The 24721-nt window shown below is 32.6% G+C and overlaps 1 protein-coding gene across 1 annotated transcript in view; it reads right to left on the reverse strand.

Annotated features, from left to right (window-relative positions):
- Positions 1–235: 235 nt before the first annotated feature.
- Positions 236–24721, reverse strand: part of LOC125073875 (irregular chiasm C-roughest protein-like) — a 58344-nt gene continuing 33858 nt past the window's right edge. The window contains exons 7-21 of the mRNA XM_047684958.1: positions 20094–20178; positions 19254–19342; positions 14023–14125; positions 12005–12138; positions 10328–10451; positions 8828–8973; positions 8349–8502; positions 7591–7823; positions 6980–7162; positions 4000–4186; positions 2517–2618; positions 2270–2353; positions 1969–2060; positions 1695–1788; positions 236–813 (exon numbers count right to left, since the gene is read on the reverse strand). Coding sequence (XP_047540914.1) covers positions 794–813; positions 1695–1788; positions 1969–2060; positions 2270–2353; positions 2517–2618; positions 4000–4186; positions 6980–7162; positions 7591–7823; positions 8349–8502; positions 8828–8973; positions 10328–10451; positions 12005–12138; positions 14023–14125; positions 19254–19342; positions 20094–20178 — 1830 coding nt within the window. The 3' untranslated portion in view covers positions 236–793. The remainder of the gene's footprint in view (positions 814–1694; positions 1789–1968; positions 2061–2269; positions 2354–2516; positions 2619–3999; positions 4187–6979; positions 7163–7590; positions 7824–8348; positions 8503–8827; positions 8974–10327; positions 10452–12004; positions 12139–14022; positions 14126–19253; positions 19343–20093; positions 20179–24721) is intronic.

Genomic DNA, 24721 nt, shown 5'->3' on the forward strand with positions numbered 1-24721 from the left:
GTAAAAATTAAATGACTTCTAGAAGATAGTGTTGCTATTTAAATATAAAAATTATGACCTTTTCAGTAGTAAAAAAAACGTAATAATTTTGTATATAAAATTCACGATAAATAGATCCTAAACTTAAACGGACATGACGAGACAATCTTAAGATATTTTTTTTATAACTTCATATAATTCAGAACAACAAAGGATGACGTTCCACTTAATACGGAACTCCTTGTGGCGGTGAAATTATTTTTTTTTATTTTGTAACCAAAAGGCAAACAGTCAAAAGATCGTTTGATAGTAACTGGTCACCTGCAAACACAGACACTATTAGTATTTAAAATAATTCCTTACATCATCACTGAGTCACACACCGATGCAATGTTGCTTAGCGGCAAAAATATTGTTTAATTTACAATATTAATATAAAAAAAAACATTGCCAAAAAAATCCAGTTAATAATTATAAAAAAATGATACAATACTGTCTAACTAATTTTAATTTCTTTTTGCCCACTATTGTTATCTAAGACAGTCCTGTCGATCGTTTGTAGTCGCCCTTAAGATATACTTAAAAAGATAACTTAAAGTAGAATTCAAATCTTTGATATTTATACTTAAAGCTTTAAAGTTAGGCTTTTTAGGATCGTTCACAATGACACATTAGAAAATACCTAGAAGTATACCGAATACTTCTAAATGTAATAAACGTCCTATTTAACTAGTTTCGAATAAAGCTTTTCATCCTATTAAGACGGTTTAAAACCATATTTATTCATATTCTATAATGTTCAATTAATTTGTTGTTACACGTGAGTTCCGGAACCTGTGGGAGAAAAGAATAAATTTAAAACTATAAACATGTAAACCGATGACTTCAGGATCCAGGACCCAGACAAGCACCACTGAATTTTCATATGCTTAATTTGTGTTTATAATTCATCTCGTGCTCGGCGGTGAAGGAAAACATCGTGAGGAAACCTGCATGTGTTTAATTTCAACGATATTCTGCCACATGTGTATTCCACCAACCCGCATAGGAGCAGCGTGGTGGAATATGCTCTAAACTTTCTCCTCTAAGAGAGAGGTGGTTTTAGGCCCAGCACTGCTGGGCAGTGGGAAATTTACAGGATGTTCGTTTAATAAATTTATGATATCAAATCAAATCAAAACTTTTTTCAATATAAATAAATGCATTCAAACAATAATCCAAAACTGATCGTCCATGTTCAATAGAAACAAAATTAATTTTAATACTCATATGTTTGTATATTTATGTAAAATACACATCAGTTATTACAACATAAAATATAATCTACAAAATATATTCAATAAGAGAACAAAATCAACCAGTATTTCTACATTTGTAAATTGTAAATCAAAAGTCAAACAAAACTAAAATGTCCATTAATACGAAGGCATCATGAATAAATTCCATTTAAGAAATTACTTTTAAAAATATCCATAATACTAAACTGACGTCACTTGGATACAGTACTAAATTTTATTTTTTTCGTGCCTATTTTGGAGGCAGCTTTGATATTTCATTTTCCCCTCCAACTAAGCGTAAAGCTTCAGCCAGAAGTGGACTATAGCCCAAAGGGTCAAGATCAGACTTGAGAATTTCCGCATCCCTAGACGGCGGCGTTGCGTTGAAGTTACAAAAATAGAACCCGAGTATTTAATACAAATATCGAGTTGAGTTACCTTTGGTTGATATTTGCGACGAATGCATATTCCCCTGGCTGGTCGGTGGAAGGATATACAACGCCCCGGACGTTTGTGGGGGGGTTTTAGGCACCTAGATCAACAAAGCCATGAAAATTTGTATTCAATTGTCTGATTAAATAAAGGCTATTCACGATGTTATTGAAACTAAAGATTTAACTAAAACTAAAGGTTTAATTTAAGTCAAATCTCAATTTAAAGATATGTTCAATGAACTACAATTAATAAATAATTGTGTATCACAATTACTTACTTGGGGCTGAGCACTATTATTAGTTGGTGATGAAATGGGCGGACTGGTGAAGGGTCTCGTTAATGATGAAGATGGTGATGTCACCGATGTACCTAAGGATTATCATTATATATATTAATCGAAACATAACAGATGACTAAACAATTATTTGTAGGATGCCCAATATTAAAAAAAAGTTGCATTATTAAATTTTAAAGTTTTTATTTTAATTCCATAAATATAATTACTTCAGGTATGATTATAATTCTAAAGAATATTGTTAGATTTTATTTGCTATTGTTGTTGATGAGAACAGACTTACTTGGTGGACGATGATTCGTGTTTCTTAGTGTATAATACGGCGGTGGTGCGTTTTTAGCTGCATTATTTACTGAAGGAACGTAAGCTGCAACAAAAATATATTTAAGATTTATATTTAACTAAATAAATAAAATCTAAACGACAGTACATGGCTATGTTTTGTAGGCGGTGATGATAACTTACCATCAGGTGATCCAATCTGCCCAAGCATAGTCTCCATTAATTAAAAAATATATATCAAAACTCACGTAAAGGTCCGGCGTTCCCTCTTAAGTATGGATTTCCGTAAGTCGCCGCGTACCTCACATCCATTCCTGTCATTATAACTCCAGGGTTAGCCATCGGTATTACTGTTAAAAATCCATTTATCAAACTTAATAAAACATTCAATTAACTTATTGTGCATGTGTGAGTAACATACACACACTCACATACATACACACACTTACACCCACACTCACACTCCTACTCACATGCACAAAGCAAGTACAGATACTCGTTTTGTCATATATCATAGTTTTTTAATAAATGAAACTGTATTTTTAAATTAAAAAAAAAAAACTGCTTTTGGTCCGATTTGCTGAATAGTGTACTGAAGTTAAAAAATATTCTGCAATTAAAATTCAAAGGAAAGACTTCGTCATACATCTGTGAATGTTTTAAGAAGAATGGATCAAGTGAACTCCCAAACAATCGTCGTTTATTAAAGTAACAGTCCGTAAATACCCCACACTGAGCCAAGGTACCCTCTCCTATTTAGAAGTTGGAACTTATTCCACTACGTTGACATTATGTTGGATGTAATTCTACACTTGGATACACTTGAGGCGGAAAAACATCCAATACTTTCGGGTATACCTATATTGCTTAACTTTATGTAGTAGAGGTGAATTAAAAACACAAATTAAGCACATGAAACAGTGATGCTGTGAAGTCTGAACCCGCAACATCTGGTTCAGATTCACGTGTTACAGCTACTGAACCGGCTTGGCTCATCGGTACATGATAAGCTTCATAATATTCCAGGTAAAGTCTGACTAAGCTAATATTGTTATAGGTACAAAACAAATGTCAATTTAAGCTTAACGCTCGACGACGCCTTGCATATAAATACAACGTTCCTAAAACAATACTACCAAAGGGATTATGACGTACTTAGTGTACCATCTATGCTAAGCGGTTATTCCATTAAATAGTCCATAGACTATTCCAACCAGAGGACTAAAATAATCATACAACTGTGACGTTAAATTGACGCGATATAATTTGATAAGATCTTGAATAATGTATGAGTATTCACTATGGATTAGTGGGACTACCGCGAAACTTCGCGTTTAATCAAAAATTTTTTTACGAATTTAAAACTGATGGTAAATGGTCACCACCGCTCATAGACTATGGAACTGGAAGAAATATTAACCAATCCTTACATCGCCAATGCGCCACCAACCTTGGGAACTAAGATGTTATGTCTCTTGTGCCTGTAGATTGGCTAACTCACGCTTCAAAACGGAACACAACAATACTAAGGACTGTTATTTATCGGTAGAATAACTCATGAGTAAGTGGTACCTATCCAGACGGTCTTGCACAAAACCTTACCACTAAGTTAAATTCGCATTGGAGTAGCGTGGAGAATTTAGCTTCAAATTTTCTCCTCGAAGGGAGAATCGGACTTAGTCCAGCAGTGGGAAATTTACAATCTGCTACATTACAATTACTCTTACTCACCATCTGGTCCTATCATTCCTCCAAGCCGGCCACAGCTGCCTTGTCGATTCAGAGAGCCACAATGGCTCTGATATGTAGAAGCATCAGTACTTCTGGATAAAGAGCCTGTCATGGAGTCATTGGACTGAGGTGGAGCGTAGTCTCTAGAATAGTCCACATAAGGTACGTACCCATTCTGGTCGTGTGTCTGTAAAGACGGACTTTATTATTTAATCTGTTATTAATAATAATAATCATGCGAACAATGTTCCTAAATATTATTGACTGCCTTATTGGTCTAGTGGCTAGTTTTTATAGTAGGTTCTGAGGTTCTAATTTCAAGCACGAGTTTAGTCTTATGAGTAGTCTAGAGTGTGGTAGTCCCATGCTTCGGAAAATATGTGAATCCATCGGTCATACGCCTGCAGTTTTCGCGTCTTGTCGGATTTGAAATCCTATCGGTTTATGAGACTTATGCAATATAAGAAGCTCTACTTCGGTAGCCTTATGGAACTTCTCAAATGTGGCTTATGAAGATTCTCTTCATTTTTAATCTTCTAAAATGCACTAAGCTGATCGCGACATGGTTTTTAAATATATCCAATCTTAGTTAGGTATTTTATTAGTTTACACGGCAAAATGATAGTAGATTTAGAATTAATAACGCCCTAACAATTATCTTAATGATATGCAAATTTTAATGTTGACTCAGTTTCATCGGATTCTGTATCAAATTACGGTTCCTATTCTAAAATTCAAGTCACGTCTTGAATTATTTCACCAACTAGTTTATAAGGAACCACTTTTAGAAGATTTCCTTCTCTTAAGTAACCGAGGGCTGATATAACTAATTAAAACTGATAGCTAGTCTTCTTCAGTTATAATCAAAGTTGTTTCTTTACTTGACTAAGTTTTAAGTTAAATAAAAGTTAAAACATAGTTTTAAGTTAATTCGTTAAAAAGATAATTTAAAGATCGAATTATATTTGAGTTGAACTTTTTATTTATTCCTGAAAATAAAACTTATATTTCCTCTTGAATGGGATCTCATCGTTGATGTGACTAGACCATTTTTTGTAAAACAGTATTGCATCTTCCAAAAAAACTTAGTTCTAATGTTACCTATTTATTAAAAAAAATCGATATATTGGTTGTTACTTTAGAAATCGGTTACCATGTAAAGTTTTGGATGGAATTTGATGTCAAAAAATGGTCAGTAGGCATTCCTATAGAGCATGAAACGTCAGAATTTGATATGCGACATTGTCTATTGGTATGTATGTATGTCATTATATAGGTACATTAGGTGCCTTTGGAAATGCAAATGAACCGAGAAGACTGGTTTTTGGATATGTTGTAGGACCTTAGAAAAGCTTAGTTTGAAATTATCGACACGATTTCCTATGTGCCTTCAGCAACACATGAAAAAAAAGGGTTGTATTTGGTTTTATTGTGATATCTTGGACGTGAATTGTGATACGAGAATTATGATAAGATACTTTTTTGTCGCTTCATTTAAGCTCTACAATTTAGGTCCTATACATTTTTAACCTATCTTTGATAGTTATTTTGCTATTTCGATCTTGGAGCGCATTCAGCATATACTTGACTCTCGGATCAGATCGGTTAGGGCTCAGATTTTACCGGACTATATAATAATAATAAAAAAAATATTTGATACACGTATCAAAATGAGGTATTATCGTAAGTCAGTTGCCAACATTTCACGAGTGAGATATGTAATTAATTCTTACAGAATCGCACTGTAGAATTCAAAGCAATTTCAGTTTTTATCGTAAATTTTTCTTAACTAAAATGCATAAATTATATAATATTTTAAAATAATGCATATAAACAGTTAACCTTAAATATTTAAGCAGACAAATTATGCATACTTGTAAAACACATTCACTCGAATAAAGTATATTTTGATATAAAAACTGATTTAGTGCTCCGTCATTGTCCAGTGTAAAGCATCGCGCTTTGACTCGAACAAATAGCTGGCGTGCACAATAGTAACAGATGACATCATTGTGGATGGCCTACATTTGTACATGGTCGAGGACATATCTCAGATGAATTTAAATTCCGTAACACAACGGTGTTGTTTAATGTCGTAATTTTCAAGTGGCATGAAGCCAAAACATGAACGGATCATTGGTTTGTTACAGCCTGTTTATTGTCCGTAATGAATCGCAGTGAGTGAATAAGAGGGTGATACTAAACTTTAATAGAAAGGTAATGATTTAAATAATTCAGTACACCACTCTACCGCTGTCCAAGTTTTGATACCGTACTTATGTCCAGAGACAAAAGTACAGTTACAAAAAAACTCATCAAATTGCTCTTCAAAAGAATTTAAATGAAATTGTCACTGTACACTTAAGAAATACCGAAGTAACAATGTATCGTTTGACAAAATATACGTGGCATTATAAAGTGAATCCTTCAACGACTTTTCTGTCTGTCTATTATCCCTCTTTATTTATTCTCTTCATTTTAAACTAGCGTTTCTCACAATGATCCGATGACATATACACATATTGTGGTACTCCCATCAGCACTATTCCCAAAGAACTCAGTTCGAAAAATCTTGGAAACTGACTCACGGTGATTCGCTGTTTTATGCGTGCCATAATATTATAAAATAAAAAAATATACTTCATTCAAGTAGGCTTTTACAAGCACTTTTGAATCGTCATTTAACAAACTATTTAAAGTAAAGCTACCACCGGTTCGGAATGTAGATACCGAGAAGAACCGGCAAGAAACTCAGTAGTTACTCTTTTTCTATATAAGTATTACAATAGTCAATGTCGTATATCACTTTCTGTCCTGCGATGAGTTTCGAGTACATTGTACAGAATAGATATACAAGTCAGAAAATATATAAGTGCTACTTTTCATAAACACAATGTTATAAAAATATAATCAACTCTTTTCAACCCTGTAAGGATACTTTATTACAGACAATTGATTTAGGGTACAAATATATAACTACCTTAAAATGGATGTTATGTAAGGGCTGATTGAAATCACCACTGTATCTCTGGTATTGTTTCATCAGCTCATTGTCGTAGCCGGATTCTGGTAACGGAACCGGTCCAGCTAATGGAAGGCCCAAATTAGTTGTCAAGTGCAACGTTGTGTGAAGTTCCGTTTCAGAGCCGTTGTTTGAAATATCCTATAATACGATTGATGGTTTAGAATTTTACTTAACTGCAAAGTCTTTATTCAATACAAAATAACTAATAAAGCATTTTATATATACATATGTATATATATAAAAATTGTATGGCCCAGTAAATATAACACAATGTAATAAGTGTTTGGTTCTAACAAAAAGTACGAGCTCAAGTAAACTTATGTTTATTCTACGGCCCTGGTATTATTTATACTGGCACTCTTTATAGAGTGCCAGTATAAATAGATATAACATACATATTTACACTTTATCCAGCGAAGTATTATTCAATTTATAAAAGCAAAAAAAATATATTTTACAGTATCTATATTATCACATCAAAAAACTTGTACTATGATTTAAACTATTTAAACTATTATTATTTTTAAATCTAATACTATATCAATTAACCTATCATTATATCTTACCATATCACAGCTTCCTTCAACCTGTCTCAGCTCCAATTTCAAGTCACTTATATTAGAATTTCGATCACTATCTTTATACTTATCACAAGTTTTACCAACTTCGGTTATATCTGGTTTTTTCACATCTGATTTGTTGGTTCTTCGATGACACAGCATTACAACGAGCATAATAACAAGAATAACTATAGTTATTGAAGAACCAGCTCCAACGGTGACTATAAATGGTATTGATTCTGTAACAAATATTTTTTTATCATCGGAAGAATCATTTGAACTTAAAATAGCTTGAACCATTTTTTTCTTTTCATCTAACGATATAAAATTTATTCATCAATCTAATGGAATCATTTCGATTAATGAATAGTATTAGTAATATTCATTAAATATAATAACTGTTATTAGAATTTGAATAAAAAAAAGACTATTAGGACTAAAGGCCAATAATTAGAATACGTGATTCTTAATCAAAGATTATGTTCTTAATTTGTGTTTATAATTAAACTCGTGTTCGATGGTCAAAATATCATGATAATACATGTTTCAGACTTAAATCTGCCATATCTATATCTAATAATCAGCATTAGATAAATTAGCTCCGAAAAGCCTTTTTAAAACGCGATTTATAGGTTATTTAAAGGTTTTATTTGCCATAATATTGATAATTAAATATAGCTACGTGATAGATTAAGATTCGCTTTTAAGACCGATACTATATTACAAATTTAAAAAATAACACTTATTGCTAAATAAATACTCACTGTCTGGTATAAGGTTTATTTCCGCGCTGTCGCTTCCATAGGCATTTAATGCTGTACAATTATATGGACCAAAATGCTTCGCTTCACTTTTTCTGATAACCAGTGTAGATTTCGTTAGTCCATCTGGTAATGATTCTTCTAAGAACACATATTCCTGTACAACATTTTCATTTAGAATATCATTTTTTTCTATCACCATACTAATAACACAAGTAACAAGACAAGACTGCAACCTTTGTTTCTATACTAAATCTTTTTAGTTTCTATAATAACCAGTTAATGTACTAGTACCAAAAGATAGGTAGGATTACTAAATCGTTTGTTTGATACATCGTAAGGACACTTGTATATATCGGAGAATCTGCCACATGTATAATCAAACAATGTGCATTGCAGTAGCGTGGCACCAAATATTCTAAGGGAGAAAAGGAGGCGCAGCAGAGGAGGATTTATGTTTTAAATAATTTAATAAAACTTACGTGATTATGAAAAGAATTGATTTCATTTCCAGCGAAAGTCCAAATTACCAGATCAGGTTTCGGTACAGAAAACGATACACATTCGATATGTACACTGCCACCTTCGACGCCATATTGTGTTTTATTTGACATAATTTTTGGTGGACCTAAAAATGAAACCATGATTAAGCTAAGATAAAAGTTATACTTACAACACTTTCACTTGATAGTAGGACTTGTACAAGCTAGTTTGAGTAGGTACTACCCACTCATCACATATTCTACCAACAAAAAAATGCGTTGGGATTTGAACGTTGAGTGAGCCTGTGTATTTACAATACATTGGCTTTTTTGCTGTCTATTTAGTGGCGATGTCTATAGGTGATGGTGACTGCTTACCACCAGGTCACCCATTTGCCAGTCCGCCTACCAGTAGTATAAAAACAATCAAATTGAATTATCGCAATACCGTAAGTGAATATTATTTATCGAGATATACCTAGGATGTTCTAGGTATTCTTTATATGTGTATATAGTCATGTTACTTGTAATATTGGAATTACGTTTTCATCAAAATTGGTCTAGGCACGAGTTGTTACCACATTATCTACTCATTTGAGCCTTTTTTAGGGTAGACCAGCATTGATTAAATTTAATACATAATTACACTTTGAATTTATATAAGGCTCGGAATCAATATAGACATAATATGCTCTCAATATATAATAATATGTAAAAAACCTTATGTATATTAACAATGATATTATTCAAACTAATGGTTACTGAAATTTAATATTTTATCTGATATAACATATTATATTCTGCATTTATCGACGGTGAAGGAAAACATCGTGAGGACACCTACGCTTTAGAAAACCCCTCAATCTCACTAACGAGTATCGGAGCTCGCGTGATTTTAAGAAGGGGATTGAAACCAAATAATATCTTTTTAGTGATATTTTCAAACAAAATTATACTAGAAACGATCGCAGCTTTTTAATTTTCGAGGTGCTTTAAGGGTGGAACGATGACGTAACTCCATAACAATTACGAACTCTCTTTGTTTTGTTATGACCTTGAGAATCTTTTGTTATTCTAGAAGACTTCTACAATATACGAAGCTCATAGAATCTTAAACTACTAAAAGTACGAGTTGAGATTTAAAGAGAGACACGAGTACCAGTTTTCTTGTTATTTCTTATAGTATTTTGCATGTTGCACTGGCAACATTTGTGTAAAAATATAGTAATATTACGTACAAATAGCAAAGCTGGTTGGCGTTAAATTAATAGGTGATTTTTTGGATCCAATAAATCTGCATAACGCTCTACTGCGGTAGTAACTGGCAAGTGTGATGTGCATATACATACGGTGAACCTACTATAAATAGATCCCCATGGTGCTCATCGACGCTATAAGAAGAGATTCGTATTTATATCATATAAGTGTTTAGATTAGAAGGTGACTATACTATGGAACAGTACTCGTCTCCCTTTTTAAAATCAATAAACAAAAACCTACCTTTTACATAAACCATGGCTGGCGCTTCGATGTCTTGGTAGCCTTCAACACTAGCCCTACACCAGTATTGTCCTGCTGAATGCTTGTTGATGGTAACTGTGAGGTTCGAGGATTTTCCAGCTCTCTGTGAAAATAATTTTCTCTATAACTACCTAATATAATATCAACGTCATCATTTTTTTATATACACAATAGTTTTAAAAATTGGTGCAAGCTTAAAAAAGCTCGTAATAGATGATGATAATGATGACGATTAAGCTGTTTGCATAAACACAGGTGTTTCATAATCCGATGACATTATAATTCCCAAGCACAGCAATGTATACGCTACTGATGTCTAAATTCCAGGCTTTGCAGAGAATGACTCGGATTTTATACATAAATTCTCAGAATCTTGTAGCCTAATATGCTAGGCACTAGACCAGCGATTAATAAGTCTTAATATCAAAATCAAAAAGTCTTTATTCAAGTAGGCTTATAACAGCAATTTTAAATCGTCATGTACTAATGTAAACGTCATGAATTATTCTAACCAGAAGTACCTGGCATGAAATTCAGTAGTGACTCTTAATAATATATTTATTTCTTCAGCATCAATTTTTATCACTGCAAATGATTTGTTTTTTTTTTTTTTAAATAACACATGGACATCTCAATTTAATTAATAATATTTATGTACAAGTGTAACTACTAGAATTTTTACAAATTCAGTAAACTTATACTTCAATTCGATTCAATTTCAAATTCACTATTAATTATTATTATGTTGAGTTATTATATTTTGTAATATCAATAATAAAAATGTAGCCAGTTTAGAATGGTCTTTATAGAGTCATCATCTGCGTGCTCTGAACTGAAATATCGACATTTAATTGGAGTCTAACACGGATTGGATACAGCGTCGTAGCGTGTAGCTAACATAATATGATTTGATCCTTTACAATAAACAAACAGTTAATAGGCATCGGCAGCCTTGGGACATCGCATTTTGATAACTTTATTTTACTATGCTGAACAATTGACTGCTACAATCATTATTTTGTCACTATAGTTGCACTTCAAATAAAAATCAATTTAAGCTTTATCTTAAACACTATAGTCTCCATGTCTAGACTCCATCAAGAGGACATCTTCATCATCTTATTTGCAGAACTTGGTTGTACAGCAATTATTTAAGATACTCACTGAATGGCTTAAGGGAATCCTAAACAAAAGTGCAAAGCCTTTACGATGTATTAAGTTCTTTTTTATGGTATAGGTAGGTGTAATCCACCCACAGATATTGCTGCTGTAAAATATATTGACCATTTCTTAAATCGCCAATGCGTCACCAACCTCGGGTACTAAGATGTTATGTACCTTGAGCCTGCAGACACACTGACTCACTCATCCTCCAAACCAGAACATAACACTACTAAGTATTGCTAATTAGCGGTAGAATACCTGATGAATGAGATAACCAACCCAGACCATCTCTCGACCTGAACTGCCATTTCTATGACTCAGTAGCTATTTTGACATGAAAATTCGAACACGAAAAATTTGTCCAAGCTAATGTTTATGCTAGCTAAAAGAATTACCTTAACGTTAATGCCTTATCAAGGGTGTTTTTGATTTTAGAACAGATAATTTCGCGGCTGACAATTCCTCAATAGTTATAAGATAAGTTACACTTACAATAATTTTATCCCGATCGTATCTCAACCACAGAACCTTGGGTTGAGGATGTCCATCCACCAAACAAGTCAGTGTTGCGGTCGATCCTATATCACCTTCCACGTTCTGAGGCTTGGATTTGAATGCTGGACCATCTGTGTTGAAATCAAATACATAGTCATTTTGTCATGATTATAATTTCGTCATTTCTTTCAATGAAAGATTGATAGCACTAAATCCTACCAAAATCTTTAATTCATTGATTTTATAAATAAAAACAAAAAAAATTGCTCATCAATAATAAATCGAAGAGGTAAATATTTTAAAAACGATTGCTATTATGACTGTATATATCAATGTCATGAAAGCGATATCATTGATGTCATATAAGGTATCAATATCAATCGGAATAATTGTACAAATATCTCTAAACATATGTATAATGTTGCCTCCATTACTGGCAAGGGCTAGTTCGTTTATTCGTCAAGAGGATCGGAATCGCGTTACAAATGATGCTAGTATTCCCATAAATGTTCATGTTCATTAACTGTACAGTAAGTATTTTTAATATTGATATATTTGTAAGTAAAGAAATCAGAGGGAAACATGATTTTAAATCTGCAATAAGATGTTGATACGCAAAAGCGTCAGACTATTGTCTGACCCCGGTTTGCTAAGTCTGAGAAGTTAAAACAAAGTTCATGCTAATAAATCTTCATCCGTCTTAAACAGGCTTAGCAGCAAATTTAACATTAACACCCATGAGGTAAAGGGTTATCAAAACAAGATCCGAAGTGAAACGTGTGGTAACTAAAATTCAATTTCCAATTAACTACATAGAAAATTAACAACATTTAACAGCGACATAACACATACATACATATGAGTATACACTCACACATAAACAAACAGTCTTAAGTGTAATTATATTAATAGTGTTTGATGAATGTGTGAATACTGTAACGATTACTACTAGTTAGATATGCCAGATATTACTAGATTTTAGATAACTATCATCTAGATTCCCAATAAATCAACGTGACTTGCACGAGACGGCGTGCTGGTATAGAAACTTACAATCAAAATATTTGATAATATGCGGTAGTATGAGTTTTGTCGCAGAGCACCTGAATATTTAATAAGAAATTCGAGGCTAAAACTTGAACATGGCTTTGAAAAGCGACGTCTCAAAGTTTAATACGATCCCGCGGGTATCGCGCGAAACTGTAGCCAAATGTATTTATTTTAAATCTCATATGAATCAATGTTTAATACCACTTTGAGACAATAGCGATAACTTAGAAGTAACGTGCAAAATTAATAAAACATTATTATTAAACATTTTATGATCTCTCTGAAATATTGAAGGAATACATCAACGAAAGTATTTTTATTTTTAATTTTTATTAGAAATGTTGTGAAGTTATATCTATCTGGCAAACCTGAATCGCGCTTTCAATGTTTTCTATTGCGATTGCTATATATACAATCAACTACAATATATAACGGCCCCACCGACTACATTCTGAGCCGAGGTGCGATCTCATAGGAGACAACCTCAGGACGAACGTCACTCTAGAGATCGAAAGAGTTCCATTCAAAGGCTAAGTCTTGCACTCGCCCCAACGTCCAGTGACGCTGTAAAGGCCAGTAGGGCCTACATCATTCAGGAAAAAAAAATGGAATAGAAAACGAACAGTTGTTCTGTTACTAGTTATACTACTTAGATGTATGAAATACATTATTATTAACGCCATAATTATACCATCACACATTAATAATTATACCATAACACCATCACAACGAATGTTGAAAAAGAATGACGCATTATATTTCTATATTTAAATCAAATTCCATTATTAAATATTGGAACACTTCATCATTAAAATTCAAAGTGTAAACTGCCATTTCTGGAAGAATCGATTCACTTAATTCCATAAGACATCACAACATGTCTCTAAATATTGAAAGAAATAAAAACAATTCTATTATACTTATCTACCAAATAGAACGTTGGAAATATAATTGGAATGACTTACAAGAAACTTCTAGGGTTTTAGACTCAGCGCTGTTGCCAACTTCGTTCTGAACATCGCATTTAACGGTCGCCTCATTGTACTTCCGAGACACATTTGATAAAACCTGCAATAAATGGTAAATTCAGACTGGTCTTTCTTGGCAAATAAGCTCATGTTTCGCTTTAGAGCAAAAATGCTCTAGTATTTTTGTGGAAATAGAAGATCAAACTCAGAAACGATGCCTTATTTTTTTCGGAACCTTAAATTAATTGGTCTTCTTCCGTGAAAAGTATCTTAGAGGAAATTAAAAATAAATAAAGCTGAAATTAAAAACAAAACAAATAAATTATATCGCGTTTTCACATCGCTGACCAATGAGGATTGAACTCGTGTAACTTATCCAAAGTTGCTGGTTCAAGCCCAGTCTTCAATGAGTTTTCAAGTGCCTAAGGGTCAAAACCACGGAATCGTTATGAGTTTAATTTGTGCATATATTCATCTCATATTTGGCGTTAAGGGAAAATATCGCGAGGACATGCTGGTTGGATGTATCAGATGATACTGTGCCTCATGTGTACGCATCAACCCATATTAGAGGAAGAGACTACATTGTCTACCTTTTTTGAAAAATATGATTCAGAGGCATTTATTATAAACAAATGACCCCAATATGCCAAGACTAAAATTTAATTCAACAACATATAATAGAGTAACTACTGCTTTTCTTGCCGGTTCTCCTCGGTAGAATCTACATTCCGAACCGGTGGTTGCTTTACTTTAAATAGTTCGTTAAATGACGATTCAAAGGTGCTTGTAAAAGCCTACTTGAATAAAGTATATTTTGATTTTGTTTTTGAACAACATATTCCAATAATCCATATCATTAGTATTTTTAATTCAAATTGTGTGTGTGTGTTAAATAATTATACGATAGAATAGTTGACGCAGTAATATTTTCAGGTTAATGAGCCGCAAATACGTTGCCCATTTATGGCACATACGTAACTTTAGTGTAGTAGGTGCGGTATGTTTATTCCGATACAAAATAATGTACTGGTGTTACTTCATTGTATTTACTTTACCGTAAAAATATCGTATGTATTCTATTTACGTATATAGGAATATCGACCTTAACGTCGGAACAATGTCGATCCATGTCGGTAAATGTCGGTGCGTTTTACACCAGGATATTGACAATTTAATTCAGTACTTATAGACTTCAGACTTGATGAAAATCACAGGATTTTTAAATACATTTGAGGAGAAAGTCATCATCCGACGTATGTTTCTTTATGAAATTGGTACGCTAACTTGCAAATAAGCCATCTGATGGTAAGTTGTCGCCACCACCCATAGACATTAGCGCCGTAAGAAATTTTAATGTCGCCAACCTTTAAATTATTATGTCAGTTGAGCCTGTAGTTACAATGGCTTACTCAACCTTCAAGTGGAACACAGCAATACTGATTACTGCTGATGTGCGGAATATAAGATGAGTGGGTCTTGCACGCAACCCTACCACAAGTTCTTCGCCTATACTTGATCAGTATACCCTGAACATTTTGAAAATAATGTTCCAACAAAACCCGTAGCACGTGTTCCTTTGTATGTTTATTTACTTGTGTAGATAAAAATGTACGATCTATATTGGCGAATAACGGAAAGGGGATCGCTATAAAATATTCCTCCACGCTCATATCAATTGTCATTGTGATCGTTTGAATGCTACGTAAGTGGTAGTGGCGAGTCCTTCATTCAATTGTGAAGTACGAAGACCTTATTCAGTAAAAAAATCTTATTCGAATAGGGTTAATTCTTATGTAAATAGTGCATGAGGTGTTTATATGTGATCGATGCTATCACGAATATAGTTTTTTTTTTTTGCTTAAATATCGCATCATTATTTTTTTACTTGATTGAGTGGAAACACGTAGTCTTGTCTAGTGGCATATCCTCTAGTAAAAATAATTAAAGCGTCTACGACGCGTGACAGAACGTATTTTTGTGTAGTAATGTTGTATTTTTTCTATCAGAAACGTTTCATTTTAAAATGTTACACTGACCTCCGTGGTCGAGTAGTGTGTAAAGCGGTTTTCATGGGTACGCCACTCTGAGGTCTCGGGTTCAATTCAAAAGTTCATTAGTTTTCTATGTTGTCTTGGGTCTGGGTGTTTGTGGTACCGTCATTACTTCTGACTTTCCATAACACAAGTGCTTTAGCTACTTACATTGGAATCAGAGTATTGTATGTGATATTGTCCTCTATTTAAAATGGCCGCTGTGGTCGGAACCAATCAGGAAGATGATTTCAATAAAAATGAAACATTGCTCTCAAATTTAACTTTAAATTTTTAGACTCATTGTAACCAAATAATTTAATTCATTCAAAAACACATCAACAACGTAAATAGAGTTCGTTTAAAATACTCAACAAAAATTGCCCGGATATAAATACTACCCACAATTTGGGTGTATTTTTACGTACAATAATTTAATGACTCGAACAAGAACCTCACCGATCTCAAACGAAATTCAATTATCTTCGAACTTCCTTATTTATGGCGTTAGTAACTTTATAAGGTGAAATTAAGTGGCGTTTAACAGATACACGATTTTCATGTCTTTGCACAGATTTATTTGTACTTATGTACTGTTTTTTTTTTGTTGACACATTTTCATGTGCTTTTTTATGTTTATAAATAATTTCATTTTAAGACAATATTGTAAAATATTTCGACGACCTCCGTGGTCGAGTAGTGTGTACACCGGTTTTCGATGTAGAAAAAGTTCATACGTTACTTCTGACTTTACCATAAGAGTAATGTATGTGATGTTGTCCAATATTTATATTTATTTATTGTTATAAAATTTTGACACATGAAGTTATTATATGAAACTCGTATCTGCAATCGGAAACGAGTTAATGGAAAACTTGTATGTCGATAGTTACCTTAGTGTAGAAATGCAAGTTTTTTGAGAAGTTTTATGCTAGTTACGAGAATTCTTATAGTGTATTTACAAACATATTTTTATAAAACAAAATGTTGTTGTTTTATTAAGCTAAAGTCATTCAATGATTTGTGATGTACAATAAAATATACAAGCATTATTTTAAGCCGATGCTCGTACTATTTACGAAAATATTAGTAGTGTGACATTGCAATTTAATTGACACATTTTGAAATTTTTATTTATTTTCGCATTTGAACTTGAAAGGTAAAATAAAATGAATGAATGATTAAAATTTTAAGCTGTGCTTAATGAAATCTGAGTCGGCTAATTTGTATTTGGTCATAAAAATAATTGTCAAGTCCACAGACTATCTTTAAGATTCCTACTTTATGTCAATTATTTAGCTTTTTATAAATATAAATTATCCATCCGTGTTGCCAGAACAATTTTTTTAGAAAAAAATAAAGCGCTTTTGCTCAAATTTGTTCTCATGTTGAATAGTTTTAAATTTTTGGTAGTTGCATGAACGATCTTAATATAGTACCATCAACATATCAGTGGTACGTAGTAGATTTGAACGTTTGATTAAAAATAATTTTAAGAGTTATTGCAGTTTACTGTACATGTAGCTTTTTTCTCTAATCTAACCAGCCTTTTGATATATCTACATTTGAGATTGATAGACTTTAACATATTATGTTTGAACACCACAAAAATAATACATATTTTTAGTTTGTTATAATTAGATGCCAGGTAATACTGCAGAACGTCAACTTTTTTACCCTTCAACTGATCACCATGACATTTATTTATTTTTTATGATATCGGTAGGCGGAGGAGCAAGCGGGTTACCTGATGGTAAGTGGTCACCACCGCCCATGGACAAATCCGTTGTAAGAAATATTAACCATTCACTTACATCACCAAAGCGCTACTAACCTTGGGAACTAAGATATTACGTCCCTTGTGCCTGTAGTTGCACTGGCTCACTCACCCTTCAAACCGGAACACAACAATACTAAGTACTGCTGTTTGGCGGTAGAATATGTGATGAGTGGGTGGTACCTACCCAGAGGGGTTGCACAAAGCCCTGCCACCAAGTAAAGACAGTTGGAATATATTATATAATAAAGTAACAAAACTCCGAATTTAACCGTCTAAGATACATGCTAAGCTTTTTAAAGGGGTTAAAAATTTAAAAATAATTTTACTAAGGAAGACTATAAAATGCAAACAGCGTTAGGACGTACACGCAGACAGCCAAACCGCATGTTCATTTTAACATATTCCAAAAATTTAAATATTTTAAATTTTATAAATGCTAATATAAAAAAATTGAGACCATAAAAACAGAGCGTGTTTTTAAAACTACGTAGAATAAATTGGTTTTATACGACTTCACTTAAATTACTATAACTAAATATGTACATTTTAATATTTTATATTAAACAGACGACTTAGTTCGACTTCACACGGAACTTAATTCTGAATTACTAGTTACATTTTCAAGGACTATTTACTATAGCTTAGTAGTTCGTTTCTAGTCGTCGTTCGTTTCGTTTCGCCTTCTAGATGCGTTTTATGTTCCAGAAAATGTTAAACGTCTTGTCATTTTTAGCAATGGCATATATCATTTTTATTTTTACTATAAACAAACGAAATAAATAAAATTTTGAACTATTTGCTTCTCTATTATGGACGACAGCTATCAAGAAACATGGACTGTGGAAACGACCATTCTTTACACTGTCAAAATACACCCAACCACGAGAATAAAGATCTGTCTGTTATTACACTGACTTTTCCGCCGTACAAGCGACCAGCATTTCGGATATTGATTTTTGACGGTAGCACCACCGAATTTTATAAGTAAGGCTTCTTGGTTAAAAACATTATTAATATCTCCGTTTCATCCTCATGTGTAAACGGTACTGCTTCCTCTTAATTGAATATGTTATAATAATTAATAATAACATCTCCAAATCGGACTCCTTTAAATTAGTACATTCAAACACAGTAACAGCCTGTAAATTTCCCATAGCTGGGCTGAGGCCTCCTCTCCCTCTAATCTGATCGGGTTATTCACACATGAAGTTGATTGAGACACATGAAGTTTTACTCACGATGTTTTCCTTCACCGTCGAGCACGAGATTCATTTTAAACACGAACACAAATTAAGCACATGAAAATTCAATAGTTAAGATGCCCGCGTTCTGGACCATCTCGGTTCTGACATTCAAACAAAATGTTAAATTTACTCTATTAGAATTGGTTAATTATACCTGCTCATTAAACTTACCAGTTCATTCCCCTTCGCGGAAAGCACTTGCTCATTGTTCACGTACCATCTATAAGTGAGATTGTTCGGATTAGCGGTAGCCTGGCAACCTGGGAAATTAAAATACTTTTTAGTCTCATCTTATATTAAATTAATATTGGCTTTGTTAAAATTGTTATGAAGTTTGATTCAAATGACTCTGCTTGGTTTATTTAATAATTTAAAAGTTATATGTTATTAGATTCAATTTACTTCTTTGCTCATATTGGAATCGTCCAGACATTAAAGTGAAACGGTTTGATTGAGTAACTTAACTTTTATATTTTAGAATGTTTTTGTAAAAAATCTAAAAATAAATTGGACTGTCTAAGTATACAGCTCTTTGACTACAACATACTTTGTAATATCGTTATTTAGTTATTATTATCTTTAAAAAATATACAACAAAATGCTGTCTGTATTTCTGATATCTTCTTTAAAACTAATCAATGATTTTCACGATTAGAAAGATCGATAAACGAAAAAGGTTTTTATGAATCTTTATATTCACAAATTTTCTGAACGCGTGTAATAAAAAAAATGCATTTCAAATTAAACCGTTTAAAAAAATATATACAAAAAAAATTGTCCTGATATTTTTCTTTCGCCGGTTCTCCTCGAGATTATTAATGAGATTATTTTTCTCGACAATTAAAAGTTAAGTGTACCTAATGCTTATATATTTAATAAATATTTTTGACTTTCACTTTCATTCTTGCCATTTTTATTTATATATAGTTAAGTTGCTTATGTTTATAATTCTTATATAAATGAATTAATACTATAATCATAAACTCAGTTTTATTATTTGTCTTTATTTACCTATAATTAACTTATCTCCTTCCAGGATACGGCCATTTGTTGCTCTGGACTTGATAACCAAACGTACCTTTGGTGCGTATTGAACCTAGACAAACAATAAAAAATTTAAATAACGAAAAAATTACCTTATACACTATAGACACTGGTATATTATGAGGTCAAATATACACCATATTTAAGACAACAACCAAGTCAAAAGAAAAAAAATTGTCTCCACAAGCTTAAAACACTTGAATCTCAAATCTTACCCGAAGAGGCAAACTCAACACAATTGAGTTTAATTTGTGCTATAATTCATCCAGTGCTGGTAAAAGTAATTATTAAGAAATTCATGTGTCGGGTAAAAGTCTGTCATGTGTATAAAGTGTCGGGTAAAAGTCTGTCATGTTTTACTCTTCAAACTACACCATAGACACAACTTACATATTATTAGCGATAGAATACATAGAATTGGTGTTACCTAACTAAGTTAAGACAAAGCCTTTACGCCCTTTATTTAACCTTTTCGAGACTTACAAATTTTTCTGAGATTATTTATCGTAACTCTTATATATTTCATGAAATTTATGTTAAAATATTCTCCGCTTTGTATGTAATATATTTATTTATAAGATATAATACCGTGAGGAATATTTTATCAAGTAGCAGAAACAAGTTATATTAAATCATAAATATACAAGTATGTTTAATAAGAAACGGTATGATTACAAATTATAATAGTATAAAAAACCTGTCAAGTGCGAGTCAGACTCGCGCACGAAAGGTTCCGCATCATTCATCTATAATCGGGAAAAATACATCCGTTGTATGGGAGCCCTATTAAATATTTATTTTATATATTTAACCAACAGAAATACATCATCAGGGAAATTTTCAACTGTCTAACTATAACGGTTCATGAGATACAGCCTGGTGACAGACGAACAGACAGACGGATACCTAAAAATATGGCCGTCATGGGACTTAATCGATATGAAAATTTTTTGGTAAATGAAATAATTTATAACCAAAGAAATCCCATAAATAAATATGAAACAAAATAAAAAATAAAATGTTAGAAACATAAGTAAATAATATACACTTCTTGCTATTACAATAATTTATAGCAACAAAGTGTATCATTTATATACGCTCCACGTTCAAGGGTAGAGACAGGTGGGGGGAGGGCATGACGACAATAGAAAATGTCATGTCGTTTGGCGTATGAGACTTACTCTCCGAACTTTCACAAGACACACCAATAGATGTTTAACATCAAATACTATTTTATTTTCTAAGAAATATTTTTAATTATTTACGGTACTAAATTGAATTATTTAAATGGACAGATGGTTATTAGAACCAAAACGTCGTATTAAAATAGGCGTAGACGTTTTTTATTGCTTTTCTGACAAATAGTAGATAAAACATTTAATCTATATGTATCGGTAGCTGTTTCACTTTAAGTAAAGGCAACCAATCTCAAGGGAGGTTAGCTCAACATGCAGGACATATTATAGAGCGCAACTGGGTAAGCAAAGACAGGTGCACTCTCATACTCCGATGGAAGAGCATATTCGACATGATCGGAAAGAGTTGAGTTGAGACACGCAAAGTACTCAGAGGAACTTGCACAATGTCCTAAAAGCAATCTGGATGCTTAACCTCTATCCGTTCCTAAGCTATTGTGATGATTTTCATCCGATTGTTGAACTTTGACGAGTTCCTCTGCGTATGCCTAAAAGTAAATTCGAAGGTTCTGGTTTTTTTTTTTTTTTTATATAATATTCTACCTTATTCCATCCGTGTAAAGCAGGGACGGTTAGCTTATTAAAATAACGTTAAAATTAATTGGGTTTGTGTATTATATGTTAAAGTTTTTATATAAAATGATATCAGCTAACATAATTAAAAAGACACACCCAACAATGAAACGAAAGAATGCAAGAACTTTCTCTTATTTAATTTTTAAACAATTTCCAAGAGCTTAAAGTCTGTTGGATATCTTGTAATTGGATTGTTATGTTCCGACCGAACTGCGAAACTGAAGTTTCATTTAGAATAACTATTTACAAATCATAATATGCTTTTAAATTTTACTTTTAACTAAGTCTGTATAAATTTTATTGTGGGTATTACTTTATTATGAATGAAAAGCGTCGAATTATTTTCTCGTTTGTATTTTGATAGGGTAGTATATATCGTTAAAATGCCGAGGTACCAATTTCGATACCTGGTTGGTGATAATAAACATTATTCGCATTATGTATTAATTATTCTAATTAGTTTGGAGTGTTGAGAGAGAAGATAAAGGTACAAATATATTCCTGTACTTCAAAAATCTACGAGAACAGGTCGTACGTCTAAAGCTTAATCTTTTTCAAGTCTTATCGGAATTAATTTAGACCAGAAAGGCTAAAGAATAGAGAGTGAGATGCACACTTATTTTATAAAAAAAAAACATTATTTTGTTTATAAGAAATTGTAATACACACAAATAAAGTTGATAATGTCTCACAAATGATACAACATTCTGATATACATTGACCTTTATACAACGGCAAGACGTGATAGGATCTCATTGGTCTGGTGACTGATTTATAAAGTTACGAATTCAAAGGTCCAGGATTTAAACTCCGAGTCGGGGCATATTGAAGTTATCGTACTTTTCCATCTAAAAATTCTCAGTTGTCATTGTTTAATTTCTAATATGGATCATAATGCACACTGGTGACATCTCTCGCACATTTGGCTAATCTCCTTTGAAATTGCCGTGACCGAAATCAAGAACCCAGAATCATTATTACGAATACATTATATATTTTGATTGATATAATAACAGTTCTTCCAATGACCGTTCAATTGATTCAACAGCTGTAAGGATTTAAACGAAACAGACGGATAATCTTCAATTATTAAAAAATATACGTATGTTGTAGCTTGACAGCTTAAGCAATTAATGGATTAGTCTCCGATATCAAAAGTCTAGACGAAGCCATAGAGAAGATGATAGATTAAATGCCGAATGAACAAATTTAAAGACAATGTTCTGTTGCCTGTATTCTTACACGGAATATTTTAATGAGCGTTCAACTATACTAAAACTATCAAGGATATGGTGTATTAACTAAATGCGATTTGGCGGACGTGTCTATGGTCGGTCGCGTAACCAATGGGAAATGTCCATGGGTCATTTTGGTTCAGGTAAAGTGTGAGTTGAATTGGACACCAAAATGATTTTTATGACAATGTAATATTAAATCTGCTTTTCAAGATATATCAGACGTGAGTGTGACGTAAATAAATTCCGTCACAAATAATGTTTAGGAATTTAATGAGATAAATACGTGCCTCTTGGTTTATGATTATTTAACCATATTAAGTACTACTTAATATGGTTAAATAATCATAAACCAAGAGGCACGTATTTATCTCATTAAATTCCTAAACATTTGTAAGTGTTAAAAATTTTCGGAATGAATCAGGTTTTCTCTGAATTTTATACTTAAAATTCAGAGAAAACCTGATTCATTCCGAAAATTTTTAACACTTACAAATATTTAGTTAAATTTGTTGAACCGTTTACGAGTCAAGATTTTGTTTTTATTTAAATATCGCCTGACGTATATTAAATATTTCACTTTTTGAGAGCAACGGTGACAATTTTATATAGACACGAGGAGGAAAGATAAACTAATAACACCTAGTTTCCGACTTCGCAAAGTTAATACATTCATCCTGGGGCACCGTATTCGTTTCAATAATAAGCTTCCACGGCAATTATTAACTTGCCTTATTAAAAAAAACAAACGTAAAAAAAAACATTCATAAATAAGGCATATTACTCAATTCAAGATGATAAAAGAGTATTTATTGATTTCAACGCATGATGTATAAAAATTTAATTGTTCTTTACTGTACTCTGTAACAAAAATGGTGAAAACGAGTAACTAATGAGTTTCTTGCCAGTTCTTGTTAGTAGAATTCACTTTCTGAACCAGCAGTAGCTTTACATTTAATTCGTGTAACATGACCATTCAAAAGGTGCTTTTATCAGTCTACTAGAATAAAGAATATTTTGATTTCGATTTTGTAAAACTAGTCACACAATTAATCAATCAAGGTATACTTTACTTAAGAAGGCTCTGAAAAGTCACATATGGTGACTTTTCAGAGCGTGGTTAGAACGCGTGCAAATTTATCGATGATTGCGCGTTCAAACCCAGGCAAGCATTGAATTTTTATGTGCTTAATTTGTGTTTATAATTCATCTCGTGAGGAAACCAGCATGTGTCTAATTTCAACGACATTCTGTCAAATGTGTATCGACCAACTCGCGTTGGAGCAGCGGGGTGAATTATGCTCCATACCTTTTCCTCAGAGAGAGAGGAGGTCTTAGCCCAGAAGTAGGAAATTTATAGGCTTTTAATGTAAAAATGTAAAGTGTCCACTGTATTCGTATAGGCTCGGATAATATCAGTAAAATACATTAAAGGATTGCAAGTTACAAAACAAAACATTAAATTTGCAATGAACGTATGGACCTCGAGATTAATTTAAACCCGTCTAAGTACTGACAACCCGTCGCATATTTAACATTCTACAACGCTACGCTTCCATTTTAGTAAACAGAATGATAGGAACGTTGA

Source organism: Vanessa atalanta, chromosome 26, assembly GCF_905147765.1.
Source record: "Vanessa atalanta chromosome 26, ilVanAtal1.2, whole genome shotgun sequence".
Taxonomy (NCBI): domain Eukaryota; kingdom Metazoa; phylum Arthropoda; class Insecta; order Lepidoptera; family Nymphalidae; genus Vanessa; species Vanessa atalanta.